Raw genomic sequence first — 19,243 nt, 5'->3', positions numbered from 1 at the left:
GATTAGGATTAACTAAACCAGTGTCCTCATTTTGGATATTTCTGTTGCTAAGCATGTAGCCTAGCTGAAGTTAGCACTAACAACTTTGTGTTCTTCTGTCGCACTTCGACAGCAAAATATCTCTCACAGAGCTGAAATATCGTAATGTCTGATTACAGCGATTAAGTCTACGAGTGACATGTCGTCTGTCACCTGCAGGAGCAGTACGTGTTTATCCACGATGCCTTAGTGGAAGCCATCTTGTGTGGCGAGACTGAAGTGGCGGCGGCTGACCTGCACAGGTACGTGGACGAGCTGCTGACCCCTGGTCCCGCAGGAACCACGCGCCTGGACAAAGAGTTCAAGGTGAGCAGCTCATGGTGCACTTTACGTTACTGTTTAAACTTTTCCTTCCCAGTTGATTCTTTTGTTTAACCATCGTTAACTTCTGGCTTTAAACAATGGCGGCGCCGAGGGGGTGCTTGGGGGCTTAAGCTCCCCCAATAATGAGCCAAACTGCCCCTCAGCCCCCCCAGTAATTCTGCCAATAATGTGAGTAGCGACTGACATACTGTATTTGTGGATCTGGGCTGCAGTTTTGCACTGAGAATGTTTGAGACATTCTCAACAGTTATTGCGTAACTGAGCAAAGTGATGAATGTGTGTGTTCGGTGATCCACCAGTGCTGAATCACCCTTCATAAACAGAATTTTCAGTTTTGCAATTAAACATTTATTTGTAAAAACCCACACACAAGTTACAAATCAGAAATTTGTGTTTGTGGATCACAAAGCACGTGATTCTAAGTGATGTGTGTGTGTGTGCATTTATATCACATTTTAGAGGAGCACAGTTGACTACAACATATACCATGGTATTTATAAAGCAATTTACTATATATTGTTCATTTCAACGACATTCTGTGGAGCCCCTCCAACTTTTAGCCCAGCTCCCCAAAAAAACTTTCCTGGCACCGCCACTGCTATAGAAAGTAACAGATTTGGCTCATGTTCAGGTTTCAGGAACTTTGAGGAGCAAGTCTGCATTGATGACAAAAAGAATATACATTTTTTTTTTAATCTGTTTTGATGCTACATGTGACAAAATAGAAGCAGATAAAGTTGTGTTTAAGTTTACAAAAAATGGTGTATATCATTCTGAGTTGGTTAGCACAAATACTTTCACTTTTTTTTCCGGTGATCTGATGAATCATCCTATTTTGTAGAAACGTTCGACTGTATGCTGAATTTATAGACTCATCTGTCAAGTGTCTTACAGTAGTTATAAATTTAGTTGTTTAGTCAGGATGTGCTGCTTCAAATGACTTAAAACCAGCAGAACTGGAATGCAGGATTAATCTAAACAGAACTGTATTGGCGACACCAAACGCACCGGGGTCCCATACCCGCCAACGTTTGAATTTACCAATGGGGGACACCCACTCGTGGCCGTGAGTGCCAGAGGTCCGGCATGAGGGGGGTCCAGGAAAATGTTTTAAAAATGACAGTAAAAATATGCATTTTCCTGCATTTTAGAGACTCATTTTCTACTTGTATAAAGTAATATTTATATTACTTATATTTGTGAAAATAAATGTCACATTTGAGTTTCACCATGAAGATTTGAAATTGGCTTAATTCATTCAATGTCAAATTGACTAGTCGACTAGTCAGTGACTAATGAAAATCATTCCAAACGCTAGTGTTTTTCAGTCTGATTTAATTTCAGTGAAGTGTAACAGTGATGTACAGCTGATTGTTCAAACATGTTTTAATGAATCTGTTTGGGGATCTACATCTACATCTATCCTCAGTAACTGCTGGTGGGCGTCACACTGACAACATCTCCCTACATTCATCAAAAAAACAAAAACAAACAAACATATGCACAAACTAAACATTTAAATCACATATATACAAACTAAAATGTCTAAAAACTGTGGAGTCCAGTTCTGCATCTACAATAATTACACTCAGTTTATTCTAACTTGAAATGTTGTGTAACAGCTTTTGTCGCTGCACAGCTTCACTCTGTTAGACTTATCAGCAGTGCCAACTCTCATGCATCTGGTGTGACACTCATGCTTTCAGCATCCATCTCATGCGCTCATTCACAAGGAAGAAACATCACACCAAAATAAAATTTCTCCCATTAATTTTCTGGTGATGACTAGATTAGACCAGAGCAGACCACAGCGCATGGTTTCTTAATGGTAAATGGACTGCATTTATATTGTGCTTTTGTATCTGCTTTACAATAATGCCTCACATTAACCCCGATGTTAGGGTGCTGCCATACTACACACCAGGAGCAGCTAGGGGATTAAGGACCTTGCCCAAGGGACCTTAGTGATTTTCTGGTCAGGCTGGGATTTGAACTGAGGATCCTCTGGTCTCAAGCCCAACGCTTAACCACTAGACCATCACTTCCCCTTAATGAAAGGAGAAGAGTTTAAGACCCACACCTGAAACAGCTTTTAACATTTGCTGACAACATTCTGACTGCAGGATTCTGTTATTGTTGATTAGCTGAAAACCTGTCACCTGATACGCAGTGATGCCTAATGTGACCATTTTTTTCAGTAACAAGTAATCTTTCCAAATCAGTAATCAGATTAAATTTACTTCTCCTAGTCACTGTGCGTTGCTATTTTCTTTGTATTGTGAGTCAATCGCAGCATTTAAACCGGCCGTGAGCAGGTGGAGGTCGGGGTTCAGCTAAACGTTTCAATTACAGCTTGGGACTCTGGCAAGGACAGTCGCTTTCCTCCCCTCTCCCCCTTTCTCTCTATCTCCACTCCCCTCACCCTGGCTTCCTCCCTGCCACCTCAAAGGCAGCACGGTTTTTACTGCTGCAGCCTTCAACCCCCAAGCTGGGCAGCGCGGGTCCCTCCTGCTGCAGCCTTCACCCAGTTTGCCTCAATTCGGATAACAGACTGCTTCAAGAGCACATAAACAATGTCAAATGTATATGTGTTGTCTTTAATTTTGATGTGTGCCATCATTATGGTAAACAAGTAATAAATGTGGATTAATTGCTGTATCTTGTCTCCTCCTTAAACTTAAACTCCTCCACTTGAACTCCTTCACTTGCCTCAAGTGGAGGAGTTTAAGTATCTCAGGGTCTTGTTCACGAGAGAGAGACGGATGGAGCGTGAGATCGACAAACGGATCGGTGCAGCATCTGCAGTGATGCAGTCACTATATCGGACCATCGTGGTGAAGAGAGAGCTGAGTAGGGGGGCAAAGCTCTCAATTTACCGATCGATCTACGTTCCGACCCTCACCTATGGTCATGAGATTTGGCTCATGACTGAATGAATGAGACTGTGAGTACAGCCGGCTGAGATGAGATTCCTCCGCAGGGTGGCTGGGTGTTCCCTTAGAGATAGGGTGAGGAGCTCAGTCACTCGGGAGGAGCCCGGAGTCGAACCGCTGCTCCTCCATGTTGAAAGGAGCCAGCTGAGGTGGCTCGGGCATCATTTTCGGATGCCCCCTGGACGCCTCGCTGGAGAGGTGTTCCGGGCACTTCCCATCGGGAGGAGGTCCCGGGGGAAGACCCAGGGCACGCTGGAGGGACTACGCCTCTTGGCTGGCTTGGGAATGCCTCGGGGTTCCCCCTGAGGAGCAGGGGGATGGTGTGTGTGGATCGGGAGGTCTGGGCAGCTTTGCATGAGCTGCTGCCCCCGCGACCCGACCTCGGATGAAGAGGAAGAAAATGGATGGATAGATCTTGTCTGAGGTAATTGGAGTGTGAACGTAATTGCCCTTTTAGGGATCAGTAAAGTTGTCTGAAGTCTGAAGTCACCTGCTTTCAGCTTTCGAGCTTCCAGCTTTTCATCCGCTGTTCAGCAGTAGTGTGATGTCAACCTCTCAATACATTGTGTTTGTATTGTGGGTTGATGGCAGCACAGCTCCAAATTGAAAACAGTTGTTGTCTCTCAAAGGGTGGTGACGGCAGCACACCTGCACTGAGCTTTACTAAGACATTTTAATGTTTTTTCTTTAAAACTCTGTGCCACTCTGTGTGTGTCCTCGCTAAAAACAGCTGATCCACACACATTAACAAATGCTACTACTTTTTTTTTTCACCCAAATGCACCTAAAGTCTCTTTCTGAGGCTAACGTGAAGTAAAAAAAAATGCTGAAAAACATGAAAAAAAAAATTCCTACCTGTCAATCTGGTCTGCTTTTTCCATAAATACACATTCCAGAATCCAGACAGAGAGGGGTGGCGTGCTTCCCCCTCCACACCCCTAGATTAAAGGTCCACTTTTGAAGACAGTTTTTCATAATACTACTACTACTAATACTATAATAATGTTAACAATTAAAATGTTAGGGTTAAAGGACATGTCCTACATTATTTAATGTCCTGGTTAGCAAGTATTCATGATTGTAGGTATCTGTGCACATATGCTAAAAAATGTGGTTGCTGATGCATTTTATTACTAAATTATTAGTGATGGAGAAACAGAACAGAAGCGTTTTGAACCACTCAATTAGCATGAAGCAATTGTATTGAAATGTTTAGACGTATTTGATACAATTACATTTGGCAACATCTGCTGGCCAATTTTTAACATAGCACTTGCATTGAACAATTAGGCACTGTTATGTATGTTTAATGATAAAGGTTCTATCTGCATCTTGAAATTTTGACTATATTTTCATTTAAGGACATTAATAGTGTACTTGTGATTGTGTCGTCATAAAAATACTGTATGTAGTAGAGATATAAATTGTTAAATGCTTCTGCAACTTGGGACTGTTATGACCACAGATGTACAAAATTAAGAGGATTTGAGGGCTTCAAAAGTAAAAAAAAACAAAAAACAACAACAAAAAACAGGTCATTTCAGCAGTGTTAGACTTGAGTCTGTTCCTCTTCTCTCCAGTTTTGGGGACGACTCTCTCACACAGCACAGAAGTTGGCGTCATATGAAGACAGATATTGTCCAACTTGTAAAGAGTTTGGATAAACAGCTGCCTCTCCATCTCTCTGTGCAAATTCACTGCAGAAAATGTTCCTGGGGAGCATTAGCATGGCTAAAACCCTTCAGCTTCTGCGGGGGCTTCACACCCCAGACCCCCAACCAGGACCATCTTGACCCTCAGCCATTTGAAGTATTTTTCTTTATTTGCCTCTCACATGCCTGTGGATGATCTCACTGAAATATTTCAGAAGGAGGAGGATGGATGTGGAGAAGAGAAAAATCAAACAGAGTTTCTCTTCTGTTATTATTTCTATTTGTAAATGAACACTGTTTTTTGTTTTTTAAATTAGGGTTTCCAAAAGTTTTCAGTGAATGCTATCTGAGTGCAGAGTCTGATTCCATAAGCCTGGACTTTATAGGAGCACATCTAATGCATTTGAACCATCAAAGTACTTTCAAACTCACTGTTTGATGAAGCTGCTGCAAAACAGACGCTTCTTATTTTGAATTCAACCTGCGAGACAAGCTTTGATTCAAAGCTTCAGATCAAAGCTATGAACATTCCAGAGTACTTCATCTGCAATCTTTGCTTTGAACTATGCCTCACATCAGGGTGAATGCAGATGGAAAAGCACTTTATAAATGGAGTCCATTTACCATTTATTTGTCATACCCGAACTTGACATTGCTCGTTATCAATCCATAACTTGGTATTGGAGCTTATTTAGTCCAAAGTCACCGTCTTGTTTTCAATATAGCCGACGAAAGGTTTTGATTCAAAGCATTGAAGCGTGCTTTGAGTGTTGTGTGGGCCGCTGAAGAGGAGGTACTGCTGGCCCACCACCATCAGAGGGCGCCCTGCCTGGAGTGCGGGCTCCAGGCACCAGAGGGCGCTGCCGCCTTATGGGAGCAGCCTGGGTGACAGCTGTCACCCATCACCGGACACAGCTGTTCCACTCAGCACAGAGGTATATCAGGAGGACGGCGTCTCCACCTCAGTGCCGAGATATCGCCTTTAGACGAAGGTAACGTTCTCTGCATTTATATTCTGACTAAATAGCTAACAGATTTGTTAAACCTTTTCAGGACAGCTGAATTGCTTAGATAAGTACTCACCTGCCTGTCATACTGTAACTGGAGGTGGAGGCGGCTTCTCCCCTCTCCGTTGCTGGGTGCTGTCGCATCCACGCCTGTGTTGTTGCTCTCTCCCGCCAGCAGTACCGGATCCGACGAGCGGAGGCAGTGGCCACCTGGGAATTCGGGACTTGGCGGTTCCAGTATTTCCAGGGTTCGGTGGCAGAGGAGATCTGGGTGGTTTCGGTTCGACTGAGACGGACGTCTCCTACCTTCGAGCCTGCCCACACGACACCAGCGGATTCGACCCCAAATTGTGATTGTTGTATTCATTGTGCTCGTTTCACAATAGTAAACCTTGTTATTCACCTTCCTCCATTGTCCGTTCATTGCGCCCCCTGTTGTGGGTCCGTGTTCCTACACTTTCACAACAGGATATCTCGGCCAGCGTCATGGACCCCGAGGGGCGTCAACCGGCTGTTGAACGGCCAATGGAAGACCAAGGCGCGTCGGCGGCTTCGGGAGGGGTAATCGGTGAGTTGCAGCGGATCGATTTAATGACCGAGCAGCACGTTCTCCTAAACCGCAGGGTGGAGGCTCTCGCCGCACAAGTGGAGGCGCGCCCTTTGGGCGCCGCTGCGGCTCTCCCTCCCGAGGACCCTGCGCGTGAAAGTGACGTTCCACTGGTCGTTCAACGGTCCCTTCCTCCGTCCCCAGAAGCATACATAAGCCCTCCAGAACCGTACGGAGGCTGTGTGGAGACGTGCGCGGATTTTCTGATGCAGTGTTCGCTCGTCTTCGCACAGCGTCCCGTGATGTACGCGACTGATGCTAGCAAAGTAGCTTATGTAATAAACCTGCTTCGCGGGGAGGCACGCGCTTGGGCTACAGCGCTCTGGGAGCAGAACTCACGGCTCCTTCATACATACGTTGGGTTTGTACGGGAGCTCAGAACGGTGTTCGACCATCCCAACAGAGGAGAGTCCGCTTCAACCGCGCTACTGTCAATGAGACAGGGGCGTCGGAGCGCAGCTGCCTATGCAGTCGCCTTCCGCATCGCGGCGGCGAGATCCGGCTGGAATAGCACTGCCCTCCGCGCCGCCTTTGTAAACGGACTGTCATTGGTCCTAAAAGAGCACCTGGTGGCGAAGGACGAACCGCGGGACTTAGACGGGCTCATCGATCTGGTCATACGACTCGACAACCGGTTAGAAGAACGCCGTCGGGAACGAGGCGAAGGGCGTGGCCAGGCACGCGTCGTCCCTCTCCCTTCCGGTGCCGATCGAGCTCCGCCTTCCCCACGCTCCACAGCCCCTGCGCTCCGTGGGGTCACAGCTCCCCCTACTGACGAAGCTAGGGACACGAGTAGGGCAACATTTAGGGCACCAGATGCACAGAGGAGATGGACCCACGGAGCGTGTCTTGTTTGTGGTTCCATAGAGCACCATGTGAGAGACTGCCCCGAGCGGCCAAACGCCAAACGCCCGCCCCTAGAGACTGGGCCACGGTTGGCCAAAACATTCACGTGGGACACACCCACATTGCTACACGACTCCCAGTCACGATCCTGTTTGAGGATTCAACCCTGAAGGCCCCAGCACTGGTGGACACGGGCTCTGAGGGGAATCTGCTTGACAGTAGATGGGCCAGGGAGATAGGGCTCCCTCTGGTGGCTCTTACCTCGCCTGTGCAGGTTCGGGCGCTAGATGGCTCCCTACTCCCACCAATCACGCATAAGACACCTCCAGTAACTCTGGTGGTGTCAGGTAACCACCGGGAGGTGATCGAGTTCTTTGTGACTCAGGCCACCTCCCGTGTGGTTTTGGGTTTTCCCTGGATGCTGAAGCACAATCCTCGGATCGATTGGCCGTCCGGGGTAGTGGTTCAGTGGAGCGAAACCTGCCATCGGGAGTGTCTAGGTTCCTCGGTTCCTCCCGGCTCCCAAGCTAAGGAGGAGGTCCGAGTCCCGCCCAATCTGAAGGCGGTGCCGGCGGAGTACCATGACCTCGCTGACGTGTTCAGCAAGGATCTGGCTCTCACGCTTCCTCCCCACCGTCCTTATGATCGTGCCATTGATTTGGTTCCAGGCTGTGAGTACCCGTCCAGTAGGCTGTACAACCTCTCACGGCCGGAGCGTGAATCAATGGAGACCTACATCCGGGACTCATTAGCTGCCGGGTTGATCCGGAATTCCACCTCTCCGATGGGTGCTGGTTTCTTTTTTGTGGGTAAAAAAGACGGCGGGCTTCGTCCATGCATTGATTACAGGGGGTTGAACGAAATCACGGTTCGCAACCGATACCCGTTGCCCTTGTTGGATTCGGTGTTCACCCCCTTGCATGGAGCCAAAATTTTCACCAAGCTGGATCTTAGGAATGCGTATCATTTGGTTCGGGTCCGGAAGGGAGACGAATGGAAGACGGCATTCAACACCCCCTTAGGTCATTTTGAGTACCTGGTCATGCCGTTCGGTCTCACTAATGCTCCCGCGACTTTCCAAGCGTTGGTAAACGATGTCTTGCGGGACTTCCTGCACCGGTTCGTCTTCGTATATCTAGACGATATACTCATCTTTTCCCCGGATCCTGAGACACATGTCCGGCATGTCCGTCAGGTCCTGCAGCGGTTGTTGGAGAACCGCCTGTTTGTGAAGGGCGATAAGTGTGAATTCCACCGCACTTCTTTGTCCTTCCTGGGGTTCATCATCTCCTCCAACTCCGTCGCCCCTGATCCGGCCAAGGTTGCGGCGGTGAGAGACTGGCCCCAACCAACAAGCCGTAGGAAGCTGCAACAGTTCCTCGGCTTTGCTAATTTCTACAGGAGGTTTATTAAGGGCTACAGTCAGGTAGTTAGCCCCCTGACAGCCCTGACCTCCCCAAAAGTCCCCTTCACCTGGTCGGATCGGTGCGAAGCCGCGTTCAAGGAGTTGAAACGGCGCTTCTCGTCTGCACCAGTTCTGGTGCAGCCCGATCCTAGCCGCCAGTTAGTGGTTGAAGTGGATGCCTCAGACTCAGGGATAGGAGCGGTGCTCTCCCAGAGCGGGAAGACCGATAAGGTCCTTCACCCGTGTGCCTATTTTTCCCGCAGGTTGACCCCCGCTGAACGGAACTATGACGTCGGCAATCGGGAACTCCTTGCTGTGAAAGAGGCCCTCGAAGAGTGGAGACATCTGTTGGAGGGAACAGCCGTGCCATTCACGGTTTTCACTGACCATCGGAACCTGGAGTACATCAGGACCGCCAAGCGGCTGAACCCCAGGCAAGCCCGCTGGTCACTGTTCTTTGGCCGTTTTGACTTCCGGATCACCTACCGTCCCGGGACCAAGAATCAAAGATCGGATGCATTGTCCCGGGTGCACGAAGACGAAGTCAAAACGGAACCGTCGGATCCCCCGGATCCCATCATCCCGGAGTCCGCTATCGTGGCCGCCCTCACCTGGGACGTAGAGAAGACCGTCCGGGAGGCCCTGACCCGTGATCCGGACCCCGGAAACGGACCAAAGGACAGACTATACGTCCCACCAGAGGCTAGGGCTGCAGTCCTGGACTTCTGTCACGGTTCTAAACTCTCCTGTCACCCTGGGGTGCGAAGGACCGTGACAGTCGTCCGGCAACGCTTCTGGTGGGCATCCCTGGAGGCCGACGTCCGGGACTACGTCCAGGCCTGTACCACCTGCGCCAGGGGCAAGGCCGACCATAGAAAGACCTCAGGGCAGCTACAGCCACTGCCCGTGCCTCATCGCCCCTGGTCCCACATCGGCCTGGACTTTGTCACGGGTCTCCCGCCGTCCCAGGGACACACCGTCGTCTTCACGATAGTGGACCGTTTCTCCAAGGCGGCCCACTTCGTGGCCCTCCCGAAGCTCCCAACGGCCCAGGAGACAGCGGACCTCCTGGTCCACCACGTCGTCCGTCTGCATGGCATACCATCAGACATCGTCTCCGATCGCGGTCCCCAGTTCACCTCGCACGTCTGGAGGAGCTTCTGCCGGGAACTGGGGGCCACGGTCAGCCTCTCGTCTGGGTACCACCCCCAGACCAACGGGCAGGCAGAGCGGGCGAATCAGGAACTGGAGCAGACACTTCGCTGTGTGACAGCCGCGCACCCGACGGCCTGGAGTACCCACCTGGCCTGGATCGAGTACGCCCATAACAGCCAAGTGTCATCTGCCACCGGCCTCTCCCCGTTTGAGGTGTGCTTGGGGTATCAGCCCCCCTTGTTTCCGGTGGTTGAGGGAGAGGTCGGTGTGCCCTCGGTCCAGGCCCACCTACGGAAGTGCCGTCGGGTGTGGCGTGCCGCCCGCTCTGCCTTGTTGAAAGCCCGGACGAGGGCGAAGACACATGCAGACCGGCGGCGGGCCCCGGCCCCCAAGTATCGTCCTGGGCAGGAGGTCTGGTTGTCTACCAAGGACATTCCTCTGCAGGTAGACTCGCCGAAACTTCAGGAACGGTACATCGGACCTTACAAGATCCTCAAGGTCATCAACCCCGCCGCAGTGAGGCTCCAGCTCCCGGCCTCACTGCGGATCCATCCAGTTTTTCATGTTTCCCGGATCAAGCCCCTTCACACCTCACCCCTCTGCACCCCGGGTCCGGCGCCGCCTCCTGCCCGGATCATCGACGGGGAACCGGCTTGGACTGTACGCCGGCTCCTTGATGTCCGTCGGATGGGCCGGGGTTTTCAATACCTGGTGGACTGGGAGGGGTACGGTCCCGAGGAACGCTCCTGGGTGAAGAAGGGCTTCATCCTGGACCCGGCCCTCCTGGCCGACTTCTACCGTCGCCATCCGGACAAGCCCGGCCGTGCGCCAGGAGGCGCCCGTTGAGGGGGGGGTCCTGTTGTGTGGGCCGCTGAAGAGGAGGTACTGCTGGCCCACCACCATCAGAGGGCGCCCTGCCTGGAGTGCGGGCTCCAGGCACCAGAGGGCGCTGCCGCCTTATGGGAGCAGCCTGGGTGACAGCTGTCACCCATCACCGGACACAGCTGTTCCACTCAGCACAGAGGTATATCAGGAGGACGGCGTCTCCACCTCAGTGCCGAGATATCGCCTTTAGACGAAGGTAACGTTCTCTGCATTTATATTCTGACTAAATAGCTAACAGATTTGTTAAACCTTTTCAGGACAGCTGAATTGCTTAGATAAGTACTCACCTGCCTGTCATACTGTAACTGGAGGTGGAGGCGGCTTCTCCCCTCTCCGTTGCTGGGTGCTGTCGCATCCACGCCTGTGTTGTTGCTCTCTCCCGCCAGCAGTACCGGATCCGACGAGCGGAGGCAGTGGCCACCTGGGAATTCGGGACTTGGCGGTTCCAGTATTTCCAGGGTTCGGTGGCAGAGGAGATCTGGGTGGTTTCGGTTCGACTGAGACGGACGTCTCCTACCTTCGAGCCTGCCCACACGACACCAGCGGATTCAACCCCAAATTGTGATTGTTGTATTCATTGTGCTCGTTTCACAATAGTAAACCTTGTTATTCACCTTCCTCCATTGTCCGTTCATTGCGCCCCCTGTTGTGGGTCCATGTTCCTACACTTTCACAACATTGAGATTCAAATTTAGTAACTTCATCTAAAGATTGCAAAAGCAAACCGACGAAATAAGGCAGAAATAGCTGTAAATTTGACCTGATTGAGACACAAACGTTGTGGCCATCATCTGCGAAGGAACAGTTTTAAAACTCTGTCTTAATTGGCCGAGAGAGCTTTTCACTGAGTGCTTCTGATTGGCTCACACAGATGCAAGCGATTGGCAGCGTTCGTCAGTCAGCTGACTGAAGAACGCTGCCGCTCAGTGAGGAAAGTCACAGTCAGCTCAGTGGGCTGATCACAGATGTGGGACTAAGGGACGTCCTGCACACGCCGATGTGGGACGTGGGGGTCAAATTCCAGGACTGTCCCACCCAGTCCAGGATGGTTGACAGGTATGACTTCCACAAAGCTAACACCGGGCTAATATATACAATATCAAAAAAACAAACAAAAACAAAACAAGCCATGAACAGTCCACAACACTACAAATTCACTGATTCAAAATCAAATGTTAACTTTAGTAAAGTGGAAAAGAGCTGCTGAAACAAAAACACACTAACAGCATTAAGCGGTAGGATGAAATGTTAGGACACCAGTAATAAACCAGCTAGCTAAAATGCTACCTAGCCTAGCCTAATCACTGCAGAAATGCCAGCTAGCTTGACTAGTTTGCATGTAGCTAGTTAGCAAATGAGCTCATTCAGCTTGTTGTGGAACAACTGATGAATTCTACTGAAATGTGCCCATGAAGAAGCATCAAAGTTTGATATTTAATGATTCACAACTACAGCCACTGTACCATTGCTAAGAAAGTCATCACATTTCCCGTTCAGACGGCATGGATAAATATTTTCTTTGCTGATTGTGTTCAGTGTTTTATTTGATAAATTGTAAAAGGACCATGCTAACATTCACCTTGTTTCCAACCAGTACCTACAGTTAGGATGCAGATGCTAACATGTCTCCTTTGTCGCTAACAGCTGCTTTGTCAGTGCGACAAGCAGAATGATGTCACTGCTGCCGCGCTGCTGAAGTGCAACCGCCACAAGAATGCCAAGTCTGCTGTGATCCCAGGTCAGTCCATCAGCGACACGTTCACTGCAATTTTCCTGAAAAAAAACTGTGGAGGTTTTGTTTCAGGTATGAGGTATTAGGTGGAGGTTTCAGGTATTAGGAGGAGACAGTCTGAGGTCACAAAAAAATGGACATCAGACTTGTGACCTCACCAGAAAGACTGGCGGCATCAATTAATAGTTTCTGGTAAATGCAAAAAAGCAGTCTTACATATTTGTTTAATATGCGCTTTGAACAACATATCCTGATCAAAAATGACTCCAAGATTTCTCACAGTATTACTAGAGGTCAGGGTAATGCCATCCAGAGTAAGGATCTGGTTAGACACCATGTTTCTAAGATTTGTGGGGCCAAGTACAATAACTTCAGTTTTATCTGAGTTTAAAAGCAGGAAATTAGAGGTCATCCATGTCCTTATGTCTGTAAGACAATCCTGCAGTTTAGCTAATTGGTGTGTGTCCGCTGGATAGATAAAGCTGGGTATCATCTGCGTAACAATGAAAATTTAAGCAATGCCGTTTAATAATACTGCCTAAGGGAAGCATGTATAAAGTGAATAAAATTGGTCCTAGCACAGAACCTTGTGGAACTCCATAATTAACCTTAGTCTGTGAAGAAGATTCCCCATTTACATGAACAAATTGTAATCTATTAGATAAATATGATTCAAACCACCACAGCGCAGTGCCTTTAATACCTATGGCATGCTCTAATCTCTGTAATAAAATTTTATGGTCAACAGTATCAAAAGCAGCACTGAGGTCTAACAGAACAAGCACAGAGATGAGTCCACTGTCTGAGGCCATAAGAAGATCATTTGTAACCCTCACTAATGCTGTTTCTGTAGTATGATGAATTCTAAAACCTGACTGAAACTCTTCAAATAGACCATTCCTCTGCAGATGATCAGTTAGCTGTTTTACAACTACCCTTTCAAGAATTTTTGAGAGAAAAGGAAGGTTGGAGATTGGCCTATAATTAGCTAAGATAGCTGGGTCAAGTGATGGCTTTTTAAGTAATGGTTTAATTACTGCCACCTTAAAAGCCTGTGGTAGATAGCCAACTAATAAAGATAGATTGATCATATTTAAGATCGAAGCATTAAATAATGGTAGGGCTTCCTTGAGCAGCATGGTAGGAATGGGGTCTAATAGACATGTTGATGGTTTGGATGAAGTAACTAATGAAAATAACTCAGACAGAACAATCTGAGAGAAAGAGTCTAACCAAATACCGGCATCACTGAAAGCAGCCAAAGATAACGATACGTCTTTGGGATGGTTATGAGTAATTTTTTTCTCTAATAGTTAAAATTTTATTAGCAAAGAAAGTCATGAAGTCATTACTAGTTAAAGTTAAAGGAATACTCGGCTCAATAGAGCTCTGACTCTTTGTCAGCCTGGCTACAGTGCTGAAAAGAAACCTGGGGTTGTTCTTATTTTTTTCAATTAGTGATGAGTAGTAAGATGTCCTAGCTTTACGGAGGGCTTTTTTTTATAGAGCAACAGACTCTTTTTCCAGGCTAAGTGAAGATCTTCTAAATTAGTGAGACGCCATTTCCTCTCCAACTTACGGGTTATCTGCTTTAAGCTGCGAGTTTGTGAGTTATACCACAGAGTCAGGCACTTCTGATTTAAAGCTCTCTTTTTCAGAGGAGCTACAGCATCCAAAGTTGTCTTCAATGAGGATGTAAAACTATTGACGAGATACTCTATCTCACTTACAGAGTTTAGGTAGCTACTCTGCACTGTGTTGGTATATGGCATTAGAGAACATAAAGAAGGAAACATATCCTTAAACCTAGTTACAGCGCTTTCTGAAAGACTTCTACTGTAATGAAACTTATTCCCCACAGCTGGGTAGTCCATCAGAGTAAATGTAAATGTTATTAAGAAATGATCAGACAGAAGGGAGTTTTCAGGGAATACTGTTAAGTCTTCAATTTCCATACCATAAGTCAGAACAAGATCTAAGATATGATTAAAGTGGTGGGTGGACTCATTTACATTTTGAGCAAAGCCAATTGAGTCTAATAATAGATTAAATGCAGAGTTGAGGCTGTCATTCTCAGCATCTGTGTGGATGTTAAAATCGCCCACTATAATTATCTTATCTGAGCTAAGCACTAAGTCAGACAAAAGTTATGAAAATTCACAGAGAAACTCACAGTAACGACCAGGAGGACGATAGATAATAACAAATAAAACTGGTTTTTGGGACTTCCAATTTGGATGGACAAGACTAAGAGTCAAGCTTTCAAATGAATTAAAGCTCTGTCTGGGTTTTTGATTAATTAATAAGCTGGAATGGAAGATTGCTGCTAATCCTTCGCCTCGGCCCGTGCTACGAGCATTCTGACAGTTAGTGTGACTCGGGGGTGTTGACTCATTTAAACTAACATATTCATCCTGCTGTAACCAGGTTTCTGTAAGGCAGAATAAATCAATATGTTGATCAATTATTATATCATTTACTAACAGGGACTTAGAAGAGACCTAATGTTTAATAGGCCACATTTAACTGTTTTAGTCTGTGGTGCAGTTGAAGGTGCTATATTATTTTTTCTTTTTGAATTTTTATTCTTAAATAGATTTTTGCTGGTTATTGGTGGTCTGGGAGCAGGCACCGTCTCTACGGGGATGGGGTAATGAGGGGATGGCAGGGGGAGAGAAGCTGCAGAGAGGTGTGTAAGACTACAACTCTGCTTCCTGGTCCCAACCCTGGATAGTCACGGTTTGGAGGATTTAAGAAAATTGGCCAGATTTCTAGAAATGAGAGCTGCTCCATCCAAAGTGGGGTGGATGCCGTCTCTCCTAACAAGACCAGGTTTTCCCCAGAAGCTTTGCCAATTGTCTATGAAGCCCACCTCATTTTTTGGACACCACTCAGACAGCCAGCAATTCAAGGAGAACATGCGGCTAAACATGTCACTCCCGGTCCGATTGGGGAGGGGCCCAGAGAAAACTACAGAGTCCGACATTGTTTTTGCAAAGTTACACATCGATTCAATGTTAATTTTAGTGACCTCTGATTGGCGCAACCGGGTGTCATTACTGCCGACGTGAATTACAGTCTTACCAAATTTACGCTTAGCCTTAGCCAGCAGTTTCAAATTTCCTTCAGTGTCGCCTGCTCTGGCCCCCGGAAGACAGTTGACTATGGTTGCTGGTGTCGCTAACTTCACATTTCTCAAAACAGAGTCGCCAATAACCAGAGTTTGTTCCTCGGCGGGTGTGTCGCCGATTGGGGAAAAACGGTTAGAAATGTGAACGGGTTGGTGGTGTACACGGGGCTTCTGTTTAGGGCTACGCTTCCTCCTCACAGTCACCCAGTCCGCCTGCTTTCCCGGCTGCTCGGGATCTGCCAGAGGGAAACTAACGGCGGCTAAACTACCTTGGTCCGCACCAACTACAGGGGCCTGGCTAGCTGTAGAATTTTCCACGGTGCGGAGCCGAGTCTCCAATTCGCCCAGCCTGGCCTCCAAAGCTACGAATAAGCTACACTTATTACAAGTACCATTACTGCTAAAGGAGGCCGAGAAATAACTAAACATTTCACACCCAGAGCAGAAAAGTGCGAGAGAGACAGGAGAAGCCGCCATGCTAAACCGGCTAAGAGCTAGTAGCTGCGCTAACCTAGCGGATTCCTAAAAACACGCAAAGTGAATAACGTGTAAATAATTTAGAGGTGATTCAGCAGAGGGCGTGCTTTAGTTAAGGCACGTGAAGATAACACTGTGAAACAAATCGTTATCTAGGTAACTAGATCAATCTAACTGCGCAGATTAAACAGCTAACAGATACAGCAAAACACCGCTGTGCTCCGGAACAGGAAGTGATACAATACCGCAGTGAGAGCCAACCACCAGTAGAGGCAAGCAAGAGCAAAAAAATAACCCTAACCCTGACTAATGTGGGTGTGGAATTCATTTGCTTAGTGGGGAAATTAGTGCAGAAAATCCACTGTGGTGACAGTGCAGTTTATCTGCCAGGTAGGGAAATTCAACAAGTTGAGACTGGCCTACTTCTGTAGACATGTCCATAAAAATCATAGAGGGATATGCTTTGCAAACTTAATACCCATTACTACATTGGATGACATGAAATTGAGGATTCTCCACTGGCTGTTCCTGCAACATCAAATATTTTGTATCTGCTAACTTCAACCCACGTGGAACCTCTGAAACCTCACCTAATTTTAGGCATCTTATATATGCTACTCTGGAACCAGCCCTAAATCGCACAGTCCAATTGTCAACCCCACTGAGGTCCTTAGTCTGGGTCTCATTAACATAAGATCACTGTCTTCAAAATCACTGGTGATAAATTATCTAATTATGGATCATCACTTAGATATGATTGGGTTATGTGAAACCTGGCTTAAACCTACAGCTGTCCTCCCCTTAAATGAGGCTTGTGATTGTTGTGATTTGATGCTATATAAAATGAAATAAATTGAAACTGAAGATTGAGGTTCTTGTTCTTTGATGGTTTAATGAATGGCTTGTAATTTTTTCACAGGTGAAAGGTCACGTGTGCGTCTCTCTGTGACAACAGGGGAAACACCAGACTACATCAACGCTTCCTACATCACGGTAAGAACGTTAGCTTCTCCGAGTTGAAGGCCTGACGCATTAAGAAGTCACATAAAAATCCCAATCATGTTCCTGAACATTCGTAGCGTGTTGCATGTCCGTGACGGAGCTTCAAGGCGTCACTAACGGTTCCCGAACACAACTTAAATTAAATAAATAAAGGTGCATAATTTATGGATTCCTTGTGTGATTGGCTGGAATGTCATGTGACTTGATTTAAAAAAAAAAAAAAAAATCCTTTCATCAAGTTTCTTGAACTGTGATTATTTTTGTAAATTAGTCATTCCCAAATTTTGGAATGTCGCAGGATTTAAATCCCAGGACTTTGTTTTATTAATTTTTGTTACATTTTACAAATCATCAAATATTTTAGGTCATTTTTTTTAGCTTTATTAAAAAATTAAAGACAAAAATCTGTCTCCACTGAGTTGTTATAAATTAATTGTTGATGCACAGCTAGTTCCTGTTGTCAGCAGAATGGTCAGCGCCCCAACAGGCCAGGAGAGGAAGGGTAGCGGGAAATGGTATAATCGGTCATTCTGCAAAGTTTTTTTTTTTTTTGTGAACACGTTGACCTCCATGTGGATCATCTCCGTGCTAACAGTCGCTTCTAATGTCATTTGTGAGCATTTGTAGCTTCCTGCTCTGGGCTAGGCTCCGCCCATTGTGACCCTGAACTGGAAGAAGCAGGTTCAGATAATAGATGAATGGATGATTTTTACTGCCACCAGATGTAAGCCGGACCCATGACTGTGTTTGTGTTCTAAACCGGTCACCATTGGATTAAAATAGTTTTTGTCCTGAGCTAAAAACAAACTTCCCCTTTGTGATGGGATGCTTTCCTTTTTGACTAATACCAGTTTCCATTTTCTTCCTGCAGGGTCACCGGCGACATGCCGAGTTCATCATTACCCAGAATCCTCTGCCAGGCACCATAAAGGACTTCTGGAGGATGATTTGGGACAATAACGTCCAGCTTGTTGTGTCACTGCCTGGGTCAGGCCAGGTGAGTCTCACTGCTGTGGGCGGAGCCTAGACAACATCAGTGTTATGAAAAACTTTCACATCAAATTTGAACAAAATTCAGGCTTCATTATATTAATATTTCTAAAATGATTTCCTTTAAATTAAGAGTAAAACCAAAAATAAAAACATAATATAAAGTAAATAAAAACATTAAAACCATAATAGTGGTACAAATAATACTGACCTCACAGTCAGGGGATGAACACAAGAACATTTCTGTTAGATATTCAGAAACACAAACTGTATAGAATTGTACAGTAAATCTGACTAGCGAGGAAAGCCACCAAGTCACTCGGATAACCTTGAAGGAGATTACTGAGGAAAGCCACCAAGACGCACGGATAACTGTGAAGGAGATGTCAAGGCTGAAGGATTTTCAGGCTTGTGTGTGGAAGAAGAAAGAGTCAGGACATTGTTTGTCAAATAACAGGCTTTAATACAAAGCTTTGGACGCTATTTCAACCAGAGAGTGTGCTCTGACTGGAACAGTGTAAAGTGTGGCTTTCTGAGCACAGGTTTTATCCACATCAGGGGAGGAAGAAATTATGCATACAGTGTTAACACAATACATTTGTTCACACATAAACACAGAGTTAGAGGAAAAGGAAGTACCGTATTTTCCGGACTATAAGTCGCACTTTTTTACATGTTTTGGCCGGGGGTGCGACCTATACTCCGGTGCGACTTATAAATGAAAAATATACCGGTAGGATCTCAATTAATTTACTGTAACAAAACAATTTTACGTGAGAGAGTCGATCTATGTTTTAAAATGGCCACCGGAAAAGGAAATGCAATGCATCATGGGCACTGTAGTATGACGGCCATCCTATAGTTCACGCTGGTCGCGATAACCAATCAGAGAACAGAACTTTGGATGCGTATTCCTCACCTCACCCACAGCGTGTGAAGCTGACGAACACGGTGCTTGCTGTTATTCCGGCATGGCGAACAGAACAGTTTCAACCCTTGGATATCAGTGTGAGCAGAGTGTTTAAGTTGACGCTGAGAGCTGCGTGGGAGCACCGGGTG

At 46.8% G+C, this 19,243-nt stretch overlaps 1 protein-coding gene across 1 annotated transcript in view; it reads left to right on the top strand.

Moving 5' to 3' along the window:
* LOC117514994 (receptor-type tyrosine-protein phosphatase zeta-like) overlaps positions 1-19,243 on the top strand; it is a 233,993-nt gene that overhangs the window by 196,107 nt on the left and 18,643 nt on the right. Inside the window, 4 exon segments of the mRNA XM_034175555.1 lie at positions 199-345; positions 12,498-12,591; positions 17,112-17,185; positions 18,066-18,195. Of these exon segments, the coding sequence (XP_034031446.1) occupies positions 199-345; positions 12,498-12,591; positions 17,112-17,185; positions 18,066-18,195 (445 nt within the window).

Source organism: Thalassophryne amazonica, chromosome 8, assembly GCF_902500255.1.
Source record: "Thalassophryne amazonica chromosome 8, fThaAma1.1, whole genome shotgun sequence".
Classification (NCBI taxonomy): domain Eukaryota; kingdom Metazoa; phylum Chordata; class Actinopteri; order Batrachoidiformes; family Batrachoididae; genus Thalassophryne; species Thalassophryne amazonica.
This window is presented reverse-complemented; position numbering and strand designations above follow the sequence as displayed.